General features: G+C 36.1%; 2 protein-coding genes across 5 annotated transcripts in view; both read left to right on the forward strand.

Moving 5' to 3' along the window:
- atp11c (ATPase phospholipid transporting 11C (ATP11C blood group)) overlaps window positions 1-12315 on the forward strand; it is an 82001-nt gene extending 69686 nt beyond the window's left edge. The window contains exons 27-31 of one of the 4 annotated variants that reach the window (XM_073819946.1): window positions 1470-1573; window positions 1691-1847; window positions 6246-6354; window positions 9150-9181; window positions 12119-12223. In XM_073819946.1, the coding sequence (XP_073676047.1) occupies window positions 1470-1573; window positions 1691-1847; window positions 6246-6350 (366 nt within the window). In that variant the 3' untranslated portion in view covers window positions 6351-6354; window positions 9150-9181; window positions 12119-12223. Of the gene's footprint in view, window positions 1-1469; window positions 1574-1690; window positions 1848-4069; window positions 4161-6245; window positions 6355-9149; window positions 9182-12118 lie in introns of all 4 variants that reach the window. The other 3 variants (XM_073819947.1, XM_073819948.1, XM_073819949.1) reach the window with 3 other exon arrangements.
- Window positions 12316-17451: 5136 nt separating this feature from the next.
- mcf2a (MCF.2 cell line derived transforming sequence a) overlaps window positions 17452-22167 on the forward strand; it is a 30285-nt gene continuing 25569 nt past the window's right edge. The window contains exons 1-2 of the mRNA XM_073819976.1: window positions 17452-17947; window positions 21987-22055. Of these exons, the coding sequence (XP_073676077.1) occupies window positions 17854-17947; window positions 21987-22055 (163 nt within the window). The 5' untranslated portion in view covers window positions 17452-17853. The remainder of the gene's footprint in view (window positions 17948-21986; window positions 22056-22167) is intronic.

Genomic DNA, 22167 nt, shown 5'->3' on the forward strand with positions numbered 1-22167 from the left:
TCTAAGAGTTAACAGGCAGCGGTCCTGCCTATCCGTACAGCATGTGGACATGTTAAAAACTAGGCACACTGAGGTATTGGCAAGCTTGCTATATATTTTTATGTCCGACGAGAAGAATAAGACCGGTACAGTTCTTCAAAGCGCATAAAAGGATTCAGTGTGTTTTAGTTTTGTCATCTTAATTAGGTAGTTAATTAATTTATACATATTTAGTGTAGGCCTATTTATATTATTCTTTTTTTTTTTCATTCAGATTTTCTCTGTTCTCAGAATCGCTGCTGATGCGTGATAATTTAAGTATATGTCAATACAGTTTTTGTTGTTGCTCTGTATGCTGCACGTTAAAATAAAACATGTGCTTGTATTTTTAATGTATCATCACAGATACTCGTGCATTCTATTTTTATTTTAAACTAATTTATTATTCTAATTTTATCAGTTAACGGTTAATGTTCGGATAACGAGCAGCGGTTGTCGGTCAGGAAAATTAACCAAAATGAGCATCCCTAATCTCAGGAGGGATTTCGTCACACTCCTCTTTGCAGATCCTCTCCAAGTCATTAAGGTTAACATTTCGCTGACATTTGACATGAGGCAGACATTTGGCAACTCAAACCTTCGGCTTCCTCCATATATTTTCTATTGGAATAAGGTCTGAAGACTGGCTAGGCCATTTCAGGACCTTAATGTTCTTCTTCTTGAACCACTCCTTTGTTGTATTGGCCGTGTGATTTGGGTCATCGTCATGCTGGAATACCCATCCGCAACCCAGTTTCAATGCCCTTGCTGAGGAAATAAGGTTCTCACCTAAGATTTGAAGGTACATGGCCCCGTCCATCATCCTTTTGAAGTGGTGCAGTTGCGACGTTGCAGGATTTCAGTCCTTCACGGCATAGTGTGTTACCAATTGTTTTTTTTGGTCACTATGGTCCCAGCTGATTTGAGATCATTGACAAGATCCTCCCGTGTAGTTCTGGGCTGATTCCTCACCGTTCTCATGATCATTGAAACTCCACGAGGTGAGATCTTGCATGGAGCTCCAGACAGAGGGAGACTGACAGTTATTTTGTTTCTTCCATTTGCAAAAAATTGCACCAACTGTTGTCACCTTCTCACAAAGCTGCGTGGTGATGGTCTTGTAGCCCATGACATCCTTTGACCGCCCTTTGGTCTTGGCCATAGTGGAGAGTGCTCCTAATCTCAGCTCGTTACCTGTATAAAACACACCTGGGAGCCAGAAATCTTCCTGATTGATAGGGGATCAAATACTTATTTCACTCATTAAAATACAAATCAATTTATAACTTTTTTGAAATGCATTTTTCTGGATTTTTGGTTCTAAAATTATAGACTGATCATTTCTTTGTCAGTGGGCAAGCGTACAAAATCAGCAGTGGATCAAATAATGTTTTCCCTCACTGTATCTGAGATCTTCATCTATCAGAGACTGACTGTTTTCCCTATTTCAGCTGGCTCTGGACACACGGCACTGGACGTGGATCAACCATTTTGTGATCTGGGGATCTTTAGCTTTCTATGTTTTCTTCAGTTTCTTCTGGGGAGGCATCATATGGTGAGGAAACATCAAAGTTGGCATGAAACAAAGCTCTTATTGTAGAATGAAATTGGTATAGTGTCAAACTGAATTGCATTCCGTCTCTTCTCTCCTTCCTTCTCTTTTATTTTCAAGGCCGTTTTTGAAGCAGCAGCGTTTGTACTTTGTGTTTGCCAACATGCTGAGTTCAGTGTCTGCCTGGCTGGTTATTATCATCCTCATCCTCCTCAGTCTGCTGCCAGAGATCCTTTTGGTGGTCCTTCGCAAGCCCAGAGGCCTCCATTCACGACAGGTATACTTCTTCCTCCCCTTTCCTCTGCTCTCTTACTCTTTGAATTCTTCCTTTCTACCATATCCATCCTATTTTCTGTTATTCTCCTGATTTACCTACTCTTCTGTTCTTCTTTCATCTTACGCCGAGTCCTAACCAGCTGTGACGTGACGCAGTCACAGCCAATTAGAAGATATTTGATGTACAGTTATGTAAAGCAGGATTTTTGAACCAATGTGGGCAGCCAGATGCCTACGTGTGGTCATGGCGGGTTAGCACAAAAACTGTGATTTACATGATTGTTGCTTTATCACGTCAAACCTGGTTGCGACACAGTCACATTTTTCTTTGAACCCAGCATTATCTCCCTGCCTTTGGTATATCCATGCCACCAGCTCATTTTACCTTATTTTACCTTTTTTCTTACACTCTCTGTCACTTCTCTAGTCTTTTCTTTACTTCCCCCTTTCTGTCATAAATTACACCATTGACTTTTTCCCTAACAGAAATCTTTCCTTTAAGGCTCTGAATGGTTTGGATTGTTGGGATTGGTCAAACAGACAGGAAGTCAATCAGTCTAATTGTTACTATCACTCTTCTTCGATGTTTTCTCCTTGCCTCCTGTAGCTTTTTGTCCTATGTATCGCTCTGATTGAAATGCCCTTTTTTTCATTAGTCAAGCACAAATACTTCCATCATCCTGTGCTGCTGTAAGTGGCTACCCAACCAGTTAACATGTAACACAGTTAGAATCAATAAACAATAATTAGATGACTCTATTCATTTAAATTATTCAAAGGAAGTGAGCCCACGCTGTAGGCAGTCTCCGTTGTTAGTGACACTAGTTAAACAGCCTTTCAGGCCAGAGATGAGCATATCTGAGCTAATCTGCCCCCTGCCTCCTCATAGGTAGGTGCTGCTTCCCCCCGTCCAAGAATGCCGCATGTCAATTAAAATCACCAGTGAGGAGGAAATGGAATGTATGGTTGTGTCTTAATTACTTGATCTAGTAATTATAACATTTATTCAATTGTAAAATAATACATGTAGAATTTATAGCCTAATATATTCATAGCCTAATGAATGTTAGATGGGAAACATGACCTTTATTGACCAATGTAAAACAATACCTTGTGTGTAGAGGTTATATAACGATTTGTATTACAGGTGCACTACCGGTCAAAAGTTTTTGAACAGTAAGATTTTTAAGCCTGCATTTATTTAATCCAAAGTACAGCAAAAACTGTACAATTTTGAAATATTTTTAATATAAAAGACCAAGAAAGACCAAAACCACACACTTCTTATTTGAACCTAGTTCTGTCTTTAGCTGTCAGTGAATATCAATGAAAATTAATCAATGATTTGCTCTAATTTAAAACATGCGTTAATTTTCATTTTACTACTGATACAAGTGCATCTGATTAATTCAGAATTTACAGTCAGTCCTACATTACTGTTCAAAGTTTGGGGTCAATATATTTTTTTCCAAAGGAATTAATACTTTTATTCAGCAAATTATTAAATATATCTGACTAAATACATATAAAATGTTACAAAATTCATATTTTGAATAACTGCTGTTTTTAAGACAACTTCTTTATCCAAGAATTTAATTTTATAAAAAAATAATTAAACCGCACAATATTTTTCAAAATTTTAGTAATAAGAAATATTTCTTGAGCAGCAAATCAGTATATTACAATGATTTCTACGGAATCATGTGACATTGAAGACTGGAGTAATGATGCTGAAAATGTATTTTTGTATCACAGGAATAAATAAATAATACTGTTTCACAGTATTGCTGTTTTTAGTGTATTTTTGATCACGTAAATTCAGCCTTGTTGAGCATAATATATTTTTTTCCAAAATATAAATCTTACCAGCCCCAAATTTTTGAACATTAGTGTATTGTAGTGTTTTTTCTTTTGGTTTAAATTCCTGATAGTTTAATATTCATTTTGCAGACCATAAATATCTTATATGTGGTCTGCAAAACATATGTGATTTGTGTGCCAAGTAATTTCCACTAGAAAATTTAGTAAGTTTATAACTCACAGAAAGCTGAGCTTGTTAACTTTCTGCTGAATCAGACAGCACATACTGAAGGTTCTAGTTATTCCAGCTTTATAATATTTACTCTTCTCCCTTAACTTTATTCCCCCTTTTTCTTATCCTTGTTCTTCCTTTACTTTTCCTGTCCTCTTTGGTTTCTTACTTACCTGTGTGCTGTACCGTAGATGAAACGACGGCTTCCTTCCTCTGGGACTTCTACTATCTTCATGCTGTCGCAGACTGCTAGCACTCACAGCTTTTCCTGGAGTGACTGAGGTCTCTCTGCCTGCTCCTTTTCTGCTTTTTGTCTCCTCCTTTGGGTTGCCTGTCTGTATCTTCAGTGTCCTGCCTGCTGTCTCTCCACCTGTTTGTCTCTGTTCCCTCTTTGTGAGGTGGTGTTCGCTAGCTCTCAGGTTGTTCTGCTCTGGTACAAATGTGTTTGTCATGGGTGCTAGGTTTGGATTGTCAGTCAAAATGTGTACCATGGTGGCGTGTTTTTTTTTTTTGGGAGTCAGTGTTTGTCTTGAGGCGTTGTCTTGAGAATTGTCCCCAGGAGTTGAGCCGTGGTGGTGGTGGGTGGTCCTCAGTGTGCGTTTGTAAGGGCTGCAGGGTATGATGGGGATTCCTTCAGCTGCCTGTTCCCGGTGCCTGCTGTCTCTGCATGCCCAGCCAGGAGAATGCAGCACACAAACATACAGGGTTTTCCTGCATGCATGCTCGGCCCAGGCTACACCGCTCCTCACCCAAACCACTGTGACTTTCTGGATGCATTAGTGCTGGTTGATTCGGAATGAGATTTTGTGTGTATGTGAGAGAGAATGTTTGTCTTGTTAGAATTGGGGATTGCAAAAAACTTTAGCTTATGTAAATAATTTGTAATGTAATTTAAAAGACAATACAGTAATTATCATATTTTCATGTTATTAATATATATGCAAAATATGTGTATTTAATATATGTAATTAACATTTTCATATTTAATGTGATTAATCATTATTATTTTTATTATTATTATAGAACCCTATGATTTCTGCAATGTGGAAAACATGGACGGAATTGCAGAATTCAATCATAAAAATGGAATTTACTGTATAACGCAGAATGTCACAGGATTTTTCAAATTTGGGATTCCAAAAGTACATGAACACATAAACATAATCTCCAGATTTCTCCAAACAGAACTTAAAGGTCTTTACAGCAGCCTGTCAAAATATAAGTTTGGTTCAACTTGAATAAACTGTGACAAAAATATATTACTAAATTTAATAACAGTACTACTATATATATATATTACTTAATATAATACAAAATCACTTAAAGCCTTAATTTACTTTTTGTTCAACTTTTTAATTAATTGCTGATAAATTGTGTATGTTTCATGATTTCAGTTAATTAGACATGCATTTTGATTTAATATTTTTTATTTTAACCATTTAAACTGAGTCTCAAAAAATAAAAATGGAGAAAAAAACAATCCAGAAAAACAATCCAGAAAAAAACCCCCGGAAAAAATAAAACAGAATTTAGGAAAAAATAACAAATTGTGTGCTTCTCTGGGTTACAATTACAATTTTCACTAAATATTTTATTAATTATAGTAAGTAAAAGTTTGCGGTTGGTAAGATTTGTCAATGTTTTTGAAAGAGGTATCTAATGGTTAAAAAGACTGCATTTACTTAATTAAAAACTGTAATATTTAGAAATAATATTACAATTTAAAATAACTATTTTATATTTTAACATATTATAAAATGTGATTTATTCCTTTGATCCATGAGAAATCATTCTAATATGCTCATTTAAAGCTCAATAAGCATTTTTTATTATTATCTTTGATAAATAGGAAGTTCAAAATCAGCATTTATTTGAAATAGAAATATTTTATAACATCACAAAGCTATTTACTGTCACTTTTTAATGAAAGCATTGAAAAAAATCTTACTTATCAATCATGTGCCATTTTTTTCAAAAGTACTAAAATAATTGTAACATCATTGTAACTAAAAGTAACTAAAAAAAATCCCTGATCTTCGTGGGTTTATATTGTTTGCGTGTTGGCTGACTTTTTTGTGTGGTCATATTCATAATCTAGTAACATTATGTTTGAGAAAATGTCCATTATCATTTCTACAATGAAGGATATTCTATATAGAAATTAAAAACATGCATAAACATGTGCCCTTCAATATGAAATCTCATAACGTCCTTCACAGTGTTTTGTCTTCTTTTTGAAGGAGGATGTACTGTATAGCAGTTGTGTGTATGGGTGTGTGTGTGTGTGTGTGTGTGTGTGTGTGTGTGTGTGTGTGTGTCTGATCCATCCTGTCCTAAGTGTCTTTCACCCCCCTCCCGCCCTTTCAGAAAAAGCCGTGTCAGTCGAATGTGGGGGGCAACCAGTCCTCTCAGTCTTCAGCCAGACCCCTGCTCATGAGAACCTTTTCAGACGAGTCCAATTCTGTCATGTGAACAGGTACAAGACCCCAGACTTTACAATCAGAGCCCCAATTTGAGTGCCTGATCCTAGTCATCCACAAGGGATTTGCCTCCTAGTTGGTGCAGTTCCTCCCTTTGGGTTCAGTCGGCCCCCTCTGTGGGATGATTTTAATTTCCTCTGAATTCTGCTGTAGAAATTCTCCCTACCTCAGGATGAACTCACAACGGTTGGCTGAAAATATATTTAGTCTTAATATACTTATGAAAAAGACACTGCAGCTCAACAGCCTCCGGAAGTATTTTCCCATTAATTTTCTCTATAGAGATTTTTTCAGAACAAACTTCTCTGGTAGTTAAATTGTGGAAGCCCGTTTCCGCCACTGACTTAAAAAAAAAAAGGCAATTGCAAGTTTATATCTCACAATTCTGACTTTATGACACACAATTATGAGTTTATATCTTACAATTCTGAAAAAAAGTCAGAATTGTGAGATAAAAAAAATCACAGTTAATATCATATTTTACCTAGAGTTTTCTAATGAAACATCTGTCTGGAAGTTTGTAAAAGGATTAGTTCACTTCCAGAATAAAAAATTCCTGATAATTTACTTACCCCTATGTCATCCATGATGTTCGTTTCTTTTTTCTCTTTAGTCGAAAAGACATTGAGGTTTTTGAGGAAAACATTTCAGGATTTTTCTCCATATAGTGGATTTCAATGGTGGCCAACAGGTTGAAGGTCCAAATTGCAGTTTCAATGCAGCTTCAAAGGGCCAAATTCTATTTTTTTTTTTAAATCCACTATATGCAGAAAAATCCTGTAATGTTTTCCTCAAAAAACTTAGTTTATTTTTGATTTGAAGAAACAAAGACATGAATTTTGGATGACATAGGGGTAAGTAAATTATCAGGAAATTTTTTATTCTGGAAGTGAACTAATCCTTTAAAATTATGCTTTCACTATACATTCGTGGCCAAAAGTTTGAGAATGACACAAATATTAGTTTTCACAAAGTTTGCTGCTCAACTGCTTTTAGATCTTTGTTTCAGTTGTTTCTGTGATGTACTGAAATAGAATTACAAACACTTCATACGTTTCAAAGGCTTTTATCGACAATTACATGACATTTATGCAAAGAGTCAGTATTTGCAGTGTTGGCCCTTCTTTTTCAGGACCTCTGCAATTCGACTGGGCATGCTCTCAATCAACTTCTGGGCCAAATCCTGACTGATAGCAACCCATTCTTTCATAATCACTTCTTGGAGTTTGTCAGAATTAGTGGGTTTTTGTTTGTCCACCCGCCTCTTGAGGATTGACCACAAGTTCTCAATGGGATTAAGATCTGGGGAGTTTCCAGGCCATGGACCCAAAATTTCAACGTTTTGGTCCCCGAGCCACTTAGTTATCACTTTTGCCTTATGGCACGGTGCTCCATCGTGCTGGAAAATGCATTGTTCTTCACCAAACTGTTGTTGGATTGTTGGAAGTTGCTGTTGGAGGGTGTTTTGGTACCATTCTTTATTCATGGCTGTGTTTTTGGGCAAAATTGTGAGTGAGCCCACTCCCTTGGATGAGAAGCAACCCCACACATGAATGGTCTCAGGATGCTTTACTGTTGGCATGACACAGGACTGATGGTAGCGCTCACCTTTTCTTCTCCGGACAAGCCTTTTTCCAGATGCCCCAAACAATCGGAAAGAGGCTTCATCAGAGAATATGACTTTGCCCCAGTCCTCAGCAGTCCATTCGCCATACTTTTTGCAGAAGATCAATCTGTCCCTGATGTTTTCTTTGGAGAGAAGTGGCTTCTTTGCTGCCCTTCTTGACACCAGGCCATCTTCCAAAAGTCTTGGCCTCACTGTGCGTGCAGATGCGCTCACACCTGCCTGCTGCCATTCCTGAGCAAGCTCTGCACTGGTGGCACTCCGATCCCGCAGCTGAATCCTCTTTAGGAGACGATCCTGGCGCTTGCTGGACTTTCTTGGATCTCCTGAAGCCTTCTTAACAATGCAGTGGAAAGTTTTTTTTTAGCGATTAAGTTAATTTTCATGGCAAAGAAGGACTATGCAATTCATCTGATCACTCTTCATAACATTCTGGAGTATATGCAAATTGCTATTATAAAAACTTAAGCAGCAACTTTTCCAATTTCCAATATTTATGTAATTCTCAAAACTTTTGGCCACGACTGTAGACATTTTTAATGGGATTTTTCTTCTGTGATGCTGCTGTTGGACCAGCATGTATTTATTTATTTATTTATTTATTTAAGTAGTAAAATAATACCCCACAATGCTGTACTGTTGACAGTAAGGAAACAAGCTGAAGGAAAATAATGAATGAGTGAATATTAAATGATCCTTTCAGCCTGCCAGGTAAAGCTCCACCCCTCATTGTGCCCTGCATGTGCTCCTCAAGTAACCTGTGATTGGGTCCTTATTAACTGACTAAACCAGTCCTCCGTCATCTTGTTCTGGTTAATCTCATCCGGGTTTTATTTGTGTGTGAATGATAAATAGAGAGTGTGGTTGTTTTGTGTAATTCTTAAATATGTTGAAACCGCATCATGTTGGTCTTGCTGGGTATTTTGTGTGGTGTGGTAGTTGTTGTGTTTAACCCTCTAATGGCTGTCTAACCTTTGTATGACATTATTTTGGTTGTGGTGATTGTTCCCCTGCAGTAATGCTTTGCAATTTTGCATGCTGCTATTGCATGTATACTTGTGCCTAAAGCTTTTTGGGGTCAGTTTGTGATGGTTGTAATAAGCTATTGGTGAGGCTGTAGATAGGATGTACTCACCAGCATTAAACTTGCTCTTCTGTTCTTCTCAGCTGTCAGAGGATTCCTCGACTGACAGATACAGGTAAAGTGCTCGATATGATTTAAAGGAATGTTCTGGGTTCAACACAAGTTTATACCGACAGATTTTCTCAAAGGAATTATGTCAGTAATGCTTAACCAGAAGCACGTTTCGTTGGCAATTCGTTGGACAATTTTGACTACATTATAACACAAATAACACATTTTGTATGGAAGATATACATTTCAGACCTCCATTGATTGATAAAGCTTTTGTAAAGGATTTTGGTAACAATTTACAGTAACTTTAATTTAAAAATTATATTAAATGAACAAGTATTTTCTTGAAAAACTGATTTGTTTTTTCCTGTTATTGTATGATTCAAGGAATATCTTGTTTAATATGTTATATAAGCACCAAAATTATAATGTGTGCTATGTATTTAGCAAGCATTTAGCTAAACTTAACTAACCACCATTAACACAAATGTTACAGTAGCTAAAAGCCTAATTCCCATAAAGGTACTAAATGATTAGTAATCGTTTATAAATATTTGCAAATGATAAATAGTGTCAAGTCTAGATTGGGTACTGCAAAACATGAACAAATGATTAATAAATGACCTGTAAAGGTGAGTAAATAGGGTGAATTCAGGTCATTTGAGACACTTTATGCCATCCAGATGACTGCTCATAAAGGTACTAATGATTAGTAAACAATTAGAAACATTTACAAAGGATGAATAGTGTCTTAGGAACTGCAAAAACATAAATAATTCATAAATGATTTGAGATGTGTAAATAGTAGAAATATTCACAACAAACAAAAAACTAAATAGATTGAGTTAACTTCAATAGTTTGTGAAGTGCTTAAAGGTATCAATCTTTTTTTTTTTTTGTGACCCTGGACCACAAAACCAGTCATAAGGGTCAATTTTTTGAAATTGAGATTTATAAATCATATGAAAGCTGAATAAATGAGCTTTTTTTATTGTTGTATGGTTTGTTAGGATAGGACAATATTTGGTCAAGATACAACTATTTGAAAATCTGGAATCCGAGGGTGCAAAAAAATCAAAATATTGAGAAAATCGCCTTTAAACTGGTCCAAATGAAGTTCTTAGCTATGCATATTACTAATGGAAAGTTAAGTTTTGATATTTACGGTAGAAAAGTTACAAAATATCTTCATGGAACATGATCTTTACTTAATATCCTAATTATTTTTGAATCTTTAGGTAAAGTTTAATACGTTCATTAGTAAGCATTAACAAGAACATTCTCATATTTCATGCTATGTGATCTGTTAAGCAATTATATGTTTGTTAATGATTTAATAATGAAAGTTTAAGTTATTATAAAGGGTTACCAGTGAAATTTCTTATTTAAATAGAGACCGCTCTAAATTAAAGGATAAATTCACTGTTCTTCAACCAGCTTGGTATTGTTACAATGTCAGTATTGTATGTTAATGAACAATGTGTGAACATTTGTCCCCGTTTATTTGTCAGCAAAAATCAAGTGATTCAGTCAGCGCCAACAGCCTAGTGGGCAAGTGCGCCGACACATAACGCCATTGCGTTTACGGGTGTCCCGAGTTCGAATCCCAACTTAAGGACCTTTCCCGATCCCGTCCCCCTCTCTCTCCTACTTAGCTTCCTGTCTGCACTCAACTGTCCTATTGCAATAAAGGCAAAAAAAAAAAAAAAAAATCTAAAAAAATAAATAAATAAAAAATCAAGTGATTCAAAGTGACACGTATTTGACTTTTGATAGGTCCAGGGCTTTTGTTAAAACTACAGATTTAACTTTTGCATTTTTGTTTTCCCACTATGGACAGTTGGATCAACAGACGAGTGGCGACAATTATGGGTGTTGAAGTTTTTGGCTAAATAAAACACCACAGCCCCATTTTCGCTAGCCATGCTCCACCATTTTTAGAAGAGATTTTGCCTTTCTGCTGCATAGACAGCCAAGTTAAAGAGAGAGTTCACCCAAAAATGAAAATTACCCCATGATTTACTCACCCTCAAGCCATCCTAGGTGTATATGACTTTCTTCTTTCAGACGAATACAATCAGAGTTATATTAAAAAATATCTCTGGCTCTTCCAAGCTTTATGATGGCAGTGAATGGGCATTGACATTTTAAAAGTTCAAGAGTGTATCCATCCATTATAAAAAGTACTCCACATGATAACATGCTAGTCTTGCGAGAACCAAGTTTTGTTTACAGCAAAGGAAAACCAGTCTCCTCATGGCTCATATTGAAATTCACCGCCATTTTTCTTTACAAATCCTTGTTTTGTACTAATTGGTGATCAGTGTTTTGTTTTGCTCTCTCCACTATGCTTCTGTGTTCATCACTGCGTTTATAAAGTTTCAAATATGTATATTTTTCTTACCAAAAAACCATCTATTCAGAAGGCCTTTATAAACCCTGCAGGAACTGTGTGGCAATTTCTTTATGATGGATGGATGTACTTTACTGGACTTCAAAATCTCAACCACCATTAACTGCCATTATGAAGTTCGGAAGAGCAAGGACATTTTTAATATAACTCTGATTGTATTCGTCTAAAAGAAGAAAGTAATATACATCTAGGATGGCTTGAGTAAATCATAGGGCCCATTTTGCCTGTAGTGAATTACCCCTTTAATGTCTGTGGTAATCAAAAACATTTGTGACATCGAGTACTTGTTTTAAATCCAGAACATTCCTTAAACCAGGACTAACATCAGCGTTTATTTGGTCTAATAATAAGAGCGAATCATTCCTGGCAACCAGATCCTCCTCTGATTAGGATGGATCTTTGGTGCATATGAGTTTGATTTGGTTCAGGGTTGGTGTTGTGTACAGAATTACCTGGGTTTGTGTGTTTGGTTTGGTTATTTTTGACGAATCAATCAAATAACACTGTTGCTAATCATATTTTGTATATCTTTCCTGTTCACCTGTGTGCTAAAGAGTTTTGTGTGGTGATGTTTTTTGTACACCGCAGATGGCTGCTGTCACACCTCTCTCCTACAAGCATCTGAAGGAGCGCTACTGATGGGCACGGACAGCCTTGGGTTAAGACTACTGATGGGACCCTCACATCAGCCAGGGTCGCTGCCCTTCCTCCTGCCTGTTGAAATGAAACATGTCAATGGAACCAACTTAAACTGCTTTTCTGTTACGTCCTCTCTCAAAGCCTTCCATCCCAGCACGATTCCACAAGAACTGTGTTTTCACACCTCCCTGCCCTACTGCCAAACTCCCATGTTCAACCCTTCGGGATGAATGTGTCGCTGGCTAAGTCGTCAGTAGCGCTCGACTGCTACGGAATGTACCAACATCCCTGCTCCACCTATTGGTTGTCTTGCAGAAAAAGTCTCATAAATACCACTCTTTGGTTTTCTTTACTTTGAAGGCAGACAGTTGGCCCCTTTTGCGATCAGGTCACAACCCCAAATCGTAGTTTAGAGTTTTGTGATATGTAGCTGTTCGAGATCCCTCAATGTGAGCTCTCTCTAAGATGCTGCACTGCGCGCCCTGACCCTATGGGTAAAAAAAGCTGCCTTTCAACAACTTGCTGTTTGTTCGACCACATGGAGTTCTGGGATATCCTACGGAGCCTCCGTATGTGTGTGTGTGTGTGTGTGTGTGTGTGTGTGTGTGTGTGTGTGTGTGTGTGAGAAATCGAAGTCATTTTCTTCAGATGTTTCTTGTGACATACTGTCACTGTCTTTCTATGTCACTCTTTGTTGAAACGGGGATCAGTTTACAGTCGGGTTACAAATTGTACTAGTGAAAAGTGCGGAAAATGTTGCTTGATGCCAAAAAAAAGAGAGACTCCATTAAAATGGCCGACTGGCTCTCTCGGTTTTTTTCTTGAGGATGAATTATCTTTTATTGTTACGGCTTAGTTAGGATTGGTGAGTCCGAGTTATGCATCCATTCACTGTTGAGCCATTAAAGGAGAAGTTCACTTCCAGAACAAAAATTTACAGATGTCTTTGACCCCTTGTCATCCAAACTCTTCATGTCTTTCTTTCTTCAGTCGTAAAGAAATGTTTTCTTTTTTTTTTTTTTTCTTTGAGGAAAACATTTCAGGATTTTTGTGGCGCCCTGAGTTTGAACTTCCAAAATGCAGTTTAAATACGGCTTCAAATGATCCCATTCGAGGAAGAAGAGTCTTATCTAGCAAAACGATCAGTTATTTTTTTTTTAAGAAATTACAATTTATATACTTTTTAACCTCTCATGCTCGTCTTGTCTTGCTTTGCCTTAACTCTGGTTTTTCCCGGTTCAAGGGAGTTAGGGTATGTCGAAAAACTCAGTATTTGCAAAGTGAACATGCAAAGATGATCAAACACCCTTAACAAAACAGGTAAAACAGCGATGTAGGCCGATTTTAAAGTTGAGGGAGAAAATGAGACAAGAGTTTTTCGAGATAACCTGTCTTGAACCAGAAAAAAACAGAGCTAGACAAGTTCAGGCAGAGCTAGACAAGACAAGTGTTTGAGGTTAAAACATGTATAAATTGTAATAAAATAACAACAACAACAAAATATGATTGTTTTGCTAGATAAGACCCTTCTTCCTCAGCTGGGATCATTTACAACCGCGTCAACTGCATTTGGGACCACATTTAAACTGTATTTTGAAAGTTCAAACTTGGGCTACCATAGAAGTCCACTCAAATGTTTTCCTCAAAAAACATAATTTCTTTACGACTGAAGAAAGAAAGACATGAACATCTTGGATGACAAGGGGGTGAGTACATTATCTGGACATTTTTGTTCTGGAAGTGAACTTGTTCTTTAATGACATAGATTGAATGTGTCAGCTTTATATACCAGGCCAGTGCTCAAAAACAGCTTTCACGTCCACATGCACACATTTCACTTTTAGGGAGCTTAGATTGGTGAAATAGGTGTGTATTGAAACTCACCTCTGCCCTCTAGTGGTTGGGAGGGCATGTAATCTTTATACTTTGCTTCAAAATACATTCCATTTCTATGTGCCATAATTTCAATCACTTTTTAGATTATAATTGAATTATTTTGTTCTTGACTGTGTGATTCTATTTGACATATTTATTGTAATTATTCTCACAAATGTTGTATTTTTGTCTGAGGTATTTCTTTCTCTTCTTAATTGTCAATCATTATCAGCTTGTGCCAACTTATTTAACTTTTTTATTTTTGCCAGTGCAATCTGCTATTGAACAGATTGGGTTTCTATATCCTATAAGCCTGAGCAGACCCTGTAGACCAGCAGCTCTGGGCTCTTTCTCTGATCAAAGATCGGTCCTATAAATCCTACCTTAATATATGGTGTGAATGCAGCTGAAATCTTTGTGTCCCTTTAATATGAATGATCTACTCCATTCTTCTTTCTGCTTGTAGCCCAAAATGGGTGTTAAAAGAGCCACTGCCTGGCATGTTTATATGTTTCCCCTAAGGCAACGCCATTTGAAAGATGCCCCATTCTTGCTTCAGCTATCTTCAAGTGTGTGTGTGTGGGTTATCCAAGGAAAAGTGGTGTGTGTTAGACCTCTGACTGTGTCATGATGCTAAGCATCTTAAGCTCAGCTCCCAGTCGTGGGCCGGGCTTAATCCAGCTGTATCACAGCCCTGCGTAACCACCAGGCCTTCTTTTCGTTTCTGATTACATCATGAATTAGCTTTCCAGAGAAAATATATCAGAGCTCTATTTATGTTTGCTTTCAGCTAAACAGGTGAGGCCCAGTTGGTGTGATGTTTCTTTGTGAACATTCGTCCAACACAAGGCCATTTTATGTTTTTCTCAGTGCATGTGTGACTACTAATGCCACCACTGGACTGAGCCCTGGTGAGCACATACACACTCACATATCCATGTGTTTGTTCAGCTCAGTTTGGGAGGGGAAAACAGAACTTGCCTGCAATGTTTGAAATTTCCAAACAGACCTTTAAATTACTTCAGAGATGCTATTTTCAAAGCTTACAATAATTCTTGGATTCTCATGTTGCCTGAACACACACATATATATATATATATATATATGTATATGTATATGTGCATATATATATATATATATATATATATATATATATATATATATATATATATATATATATATGATTGTATTTTTAATGAATCTTTTTGAGCCACTTTTTGTAAGAAAAAGAAAATGTCCAAAAAAAACAAACATTAAAAAAAAGTTAAGAAAGGCGGCCTGATTGTGGAGCGTGAGGCAGGGCTGAGGTGTATTGCTGTGAAATGAATCAGGCACTAGCACGGTCAGCCCTGCTTACTCCATCATGTCCCTCAGGCTCCAGCTGATCTGAATGTACCTCTCAAGACCAGTCTGTTTCAAACTTTTTCTTTAATAAAAGCTGTTTTGAAAGAAGACATTTGTGTCTGAAGTTTTATATATTTTTTCTAATTCATGTAAAAATGTACTTTATAGGGATTCACAGTAATTAAAATAGCATTATGATGTTTGTTTGTTTGTTTAAAAATGAATTTGTCACACTATAGGACTATTCAATGGACAAAAGCTAAAAAAAAGTGTACACTACCAGTCAAATTGTTTGGAACAGTAAGATTTTTAATGCTTTTTTTTAAACCATCTCTTTATTTGATTCAAAGTACAAAAACAAAATAAATAAAATAATTGAAATATTTAGCTATTTTAAAATAATAAAAATATTATTTGAATATATTTTCAAATGTAATTTATTCCTGTGATTTTAAAGCTGAATTTTTAGCGTCATTACTCCTATCACATGATACTTCACAAATCATTCTATTATTCTGATTTGCTGCTCAAAAAACATTTATTATTATTATTATGTTGAAAACATTTGGTTAGAATGTTTCTTTGATGAATAAAAAGTTTAGAAGAACAGTGTTTGTCTGAAATAGAAATCTTTTGTAACATTAGAAATGTCTTTTTCATTACTTGAAATTTTGAAGTATTAATTTCTATAATTTCTCACAAGAATAAATTACATTTGAAAATATATTCAAATAGAAACATTTTAAATTATATTTGAAACTCATTTTAAATAGTAAAAATATTTCAGAATTGTACTGTTTTTGCTGCACGTTGAAGCAGAAGAGACTTCGTAAAAAACTTTAAAAATCTTACTGTTCAAAAACTTTTGACTGGTAGCGTGTGTGTATATAGATTGACGTTTATAAGAATAATAATAAAAAAAATACTTACACTGAGGGTCAAATGCTCACCAAGGCTGCATTTATTTGATAAAAAATACAGTAAAAACTGTAATATTGTATAATATCTGTTTTCTGTTTAAATATTTAAAATATAATTTATTCCTGTGATGCAAAGCTGAATTTTCAGCAGCATTACTCCAGTCTTCAGTGTCACATGATCCTTCAGAAACCATTAAAATATGCAGATTTGCTGCTCAAGAAGCATTTATTATTATTAATGTTGAAAACTGTTGCACTTACTAATATTTTTGTGGAAACAGTGATACACTACCATTAAAAAGATTACACTGAATCGATCAGAAGTAAGATTAAAGACATTTATAATATTACAAAAGATTTCTATTTCAAATGAATGCTTTTGTTTTGATTTTTTAATGTTAATGAAAGGATCTAAATAGTTTTCAACACTGATAATGGTATGAGTTGGAAATCTGGATAATTAAAATAATTTTTGAAGGATCCAAACATTTGACCCCCAGTTTAATAATCATAACACTTAAGCAAAATTTTGATGAAGTTCTTGCCCATGGTAATGTTTTAGTTTTGTCCTCTCTTTGTCTTCAGATGTTAAAGTTAGTCTTTCTAACTCTGCCCGGCAATTGCAGAGGATGTGCGTAATGAATAAAGACTGTAATGCCATATGTTATTTCAACCCAGCAGTGTCTCATAGACATAAGATGCGGTTGTAGAAGCTTTAATAGTGTGTCCTTTGACAACAATGCTTCCTATTCATGTAGCTGTTTGTCTTTGTGCGATTTTCCCACGCGTCATACTTTTCTGTATTCTGAACAATGAAACTTCTCAGTCTAAGAAGAAAAAATAGTTTTGCTGTCAATAGTGAAATTCACAACAGCCTGTGTGTGTGTGTGTGTGTGTGTGTGTGTGTGTGTGTGTATGTATGTAATAAGGCTGAGAATGTGTGTAATACAGCATGCAGCAGTGATAATTTAAGCCACTGCCTGTGAGGGAAAACTGACCAATGAGGAGGGTGGAGATCAACAGGGGGCGGAGCCTGAACTCCACAGCGGAGTAAGTCAATGGGGAGGGAGTTGGCAGAGTGTCAGTAGTCTAAGAGCGATGCAGATCTGACGCACTCGAACTCACGGGAGTTTGCAGCTGGAGGGAGTGCGAGGGAGACAGACTGTCAGCACTGTGGACAGGAAACCCTTCTAATCCGATTCACTTTTGGGACAGGACCTCATCCTCTCTGCCCCTCCCTGACTTACGTCTGTGTGAGTGTGTGTGGTTTTTGTAAGCTGAGATGTGATATTGCAGTGGCACTATCGGCTGCAGCAGGCTGTCTGCCATAGATATTTCCGGATCCCGTTTCCTCCAGCGGGGGTCTTTCTGGATGCACTTGCTCCTGCTCAAGGTGACTTGGGGAGTTCAGAGGCGTGAGTGGCGGCACGGAACTGAAGCCAAACCTCAGCTGGGACAGCTGGGTAAGATGAATCCAGGGTGGAGTGGGATGTGAGGGCCTGACAGGGCCCAGAGTCAAGTCACTCCTCCAGGAACAGCCAGGGAATGGGCTCGGCCTCTCCTCTGGAGCCCGAGAAAGACATGGAGGGCTATTACAACCTTTTGCAGGCAGGCTCAGAGCTGGAAAACACACTGCAGCGTGAGTATATGCCTTTAAAACTACCAGTTTCTCAGGATGTTCAATGTATTTCAAGGATTATGTATGCTATTTATAACTTGATGGAGTTTTATCCATAACCTAGATTTGATATTTAATAATCTGCTTGAATGCACCCAGAACCATATGTTAGAGTTCTGCATTTTTTTTTTATGTTAACCTTTTCCTGAAGCCTTAATATTATTGCATTTTGAAGGACAGATACAGTAAGCTGTCCATTTATAATCATGCACTATGAATTTGGGCCAGTAGCGGGATTGAAGGATGAAAATAGACATTCAATCTTCTGTATTACAAACAGGCGCCAAGACACAGGAAGTAGAGCACTCATATTAACCCCCTGCACACACTTTGACTCTCAATTTGGCTTTTAAAAGAATGCTCTTTAGCCCATGACTCAGCATCTTCAAATTTAGCCACCATGTCTTTCCTCAAGCCCTTTAATGCATTTAAAGGTTTACAGGTCTGTTCTGCTGTTTGTTATGTAATATTCACTTTATGATGCTTTGGTTTACTCAAAGTGATTGTAGAAGATTAGCTTTTGGCTTGGGTTGTTGGCATCTGTCTCAGTGTCGGGTTGTTTTTATGTGAGTGCGAGCATTGCGTCTGGTTAAGTAGTGCTTTGGAAAGGTGTTTGTTTGTTACGTTGTAATGATGCAGTGTAATACGAGACAGCAGTTCTCTCCGGCAGAGCCAGGTTCACAACAACAACATTCTGACACGGAGCCATTGTGAACACCTGTCTGAGCTTAGATAACATCCATGCTGCAGCACGCCAGAATCTGCTCAATGAAAGAGAGATGTCTTGAATGCTTTCTTATTCAGATAATTATGATGAAATATAAATCTCAATTCGGTTTCTGAGGTGCCTTTTTAAAGCTAAACTCGAGTTTGGAATGCTCTGTGTAGTTAATCCTTAAATATGAACTCTGATCCTTTCTTTCTTCCAACCACGTTGCATGACAATATGTGCATGCTTATGCATATAAGCATAAATGCTTTAGGGGGAATGAACGTGTTAACACTAATCTTATGGCATTTTCAGCTGCAGTGCTACCACATTTGCAGTAAACGTAGTGGCCACACTTAATAATTTATGAATGTCAAACCAAGTGGAATCTGTAAACTGATGGTGCTTGAGCTTTCAGTGAAGTCCGGTGTGGTTTATCACATTAGCCACTAACATTTGATAGCCTTAGCATTTGGTAATTTTAAACAGCAAGATTTTGTGAAATGTTTTGCTTGAAAAAAATCCACTTGGGTTGGTATGTGATACATTAACATTCATGCAAGTGGAAGTGTAACTAAAGTGTCTGAATACTTTTGGGCTTAATGTATCTACAGTGCCGATTTGTAATGTTTTTTTTTTTTTATGTTCATCAAGGCTGCATTTATTTGATCAAAAATACAGAAAAAATAGTAATATTGTGAAATATTATTTAAATGTAAAATAACTGTTTTCTATCTGAATATATATTAAAATGTAATTTATTTCTGTGATGCAAAGCTGAATTTCCAGTATCATCACTCCTGATTTATTATCAATGTTGAAAACAGTTGTGCTGCTTAACATTTTGTTGGAACCTGTAATAACTTTTTGTCAGGATTCTTTATTAAATAAAAAGTTAAAAAGAGAAACATTTGTTTAAAATAGAAATATTTTGTAACAATATAAATTACCATTTAAAAGTTTGTGGTCAGTTTTTATTCTTTCTTTTTTGAAAGAAATTAATACTTTTATTTACCAAGGATGTGTTAAATTGATAAAAAGTGGTGGTAGATTTCTATTTTGAAAAAAAAAAAACTGTTCTTTTTAACTTTTAATTCATTAAAGAATCCTGAAAAAGAATCACAGGTTCCACAAATAAAGCAGCACAACTGTTTCTAACATTGATAATACAATTAATTAATCATCTTATTAAAATTATTTCTGAAGGATCATGTGACACTAAAGGCTGGAGTGATGGATGATAAAAATTCAGCTTTGAGAATAATTTACATTTTAAAATATATTAAAATGGAAAACCATTATTATAAACTGTAATAATATTTCACAATATTACAGTTTTTTCTGTGTTTTTGATTAAGTAAATGCAGCCTTTATGAGCATAAGACAATTGTTTAACGAACATTAAAAATCTTCCAAAACTTTTGAATAGCAGTGTAAAAACATGTTTTTCTAAGCTAGTCACTGTCTGTGCTTTTATAAATTTAAAGTATAAAAGCTCAGGCAACTAATCCTCTTAACAGTCAAGCCTATTTAGTAACAATATCTACTGTCCCTAAAAAAGACTTTATTTGTAAAAACATTCAGAAAGCACTATTGTATGCTCATTTTTTGTAGTCATTTTTGAACAGCCTTCTTCAAAATGCATCATTAATGCATTTAATATTTACTTAAGCCATGTCAACATATAAACTCTTTTATTTGTAATTTGATTATTTGATATACATTGTTATACTGTTTTCTCTGAATCTTTAAAATAGTTCAGATAAACCTGTCTCTCACAGGACAGATGATAGCCTGTGTTGCTACTGAGCAGTACAGGTTTATTTACAGAAGTGAGCAGCTTTCAGACTTGAGTTATGACATGTTCACATGGACAGCACCTGAGTGTGTTTATTTTACACAGACTTGTTGATATCTCTGAACACACCATCAAAGGAGCATAAGGTGTGGTTATCCATGAACTGTGTTATTTTAGAAGGGCGATGCTGTCTAAAGTTAACAGCGTCAAGGCAGTGCTGGGTTTTTTATTAAGCCTAAAATCACATGGAAGAACAAACATGATGAGCAAATACACTCCGGTATTTAGTGACTTAGAAGACTCAATAAAAATAAAATAGAAACTAGAAAAATGTCTTAATGCATTAAGATGAAGGAATATTTAACTTATTCATGAAATTTAGCTGAATAAATTTCATGAATAAATATTAGGTATTTTTATGCAAGGTGCATAGAAAGTATTTTTTAGGGCACCTTGCATAAAAAAAACCTAATATTTAAATATGTAAATTTACTATTTTGAACTGTAATAATATTTTTATTGACACTCTTTGACACATTTGCATCCTTTGAAAAATGAGTTTGAAAAACTAGAAGGCTGAAACATATTTATTGCTACTTATTGTATTTATCTCTCCATATCTAATCATATTATACATCTCATTCATTTTGCTTTTGAGGTGTGTGTATATACTGTATTTAACTTTTTAAACTGATGAAATTGTCTTGAGTGCTATTAAATATTCAGTCGTGACTTTATTCGCATTCATCTCTGCTTCACCACCATTATACCCGATGGAAACTCATTCAATTTTGTCAGCATTTATTTTTTATTATTATAGGTTAATAGATTTAGATACTACAACACATTCTGCAGGACACAACTCTTTATTTAAGAAGAATAGCAGGTCTTTTTATCAACCATTGTTATAGTATAGCATGCAAGGAGCCTTATAGTAGGAAAAAGAAGCCTGGTTTTCTGTAACTTGACCCCAAATAATCAATTTCCTCTATAGAGTATTGCATTTCTCTTTCCAGAATTAATTTGTTTTTGTTTGTCGCAGACACAGGATGTGAGTTCCCAGTGAAGTCACTGGAGACCAGTGTTGGTCCATGTGTAATTTGAACACATCCTCTATTGTCAACCTCTACTTGCAGTGTATTGTAGTGTGAGACGGGTCTCAAAGGAAACCGAACCACCGTCTCTTGTTTTCAGTCTCTGGCTTTAGTCCATCTTGATGGTTCTGCAGACATGAATGCATTAGACTCATTGCTACTAACTACTAATGTTATCAGTTTCACTGAGGAGTCCATTAACAGACTATAACTCATTTTATATAGCACTGAGATGTACAGCTTATTGTAGTTTGTACATGTGAACACTAGGTGGTGCTGTTTCTGAAATTGCACTTACAGTAACTGTGACTAAACCTCATGAAGTGACAAAAACATGACCTAGTCATTAAGTTTGCTGCTGTGTTATTTATATATGGCTCATCTTTATTGTCTCCTCAGAGGTCACGGTCCCTGTGAGTATGCAGGAAGTGGCCGGCTACATTGAGAAACAAGTGGCTTATTTATCAGGTGGGGTTTCTAGTTTGTTTAATAGTTTTTGGAAAGTACGAGAACTGTATACATGTGGATTAATGGCTTGTCTAAACATGTTGGAGCATTGCCACTGAATTCGCCTGATAAT

This window comes from Garra rufa, chromosome 16 (assembly GCF_049309525.1).
Source record: "Garra rufa chromosome 16, GarRuf1.0, whole genome shotgun sequence".
Lineage (NCBI taxonomy): Eukaryota > Metazoa > Chordata > Actinopteri > Cypriniformes > Cyprinidae > Garra > Garra rufa.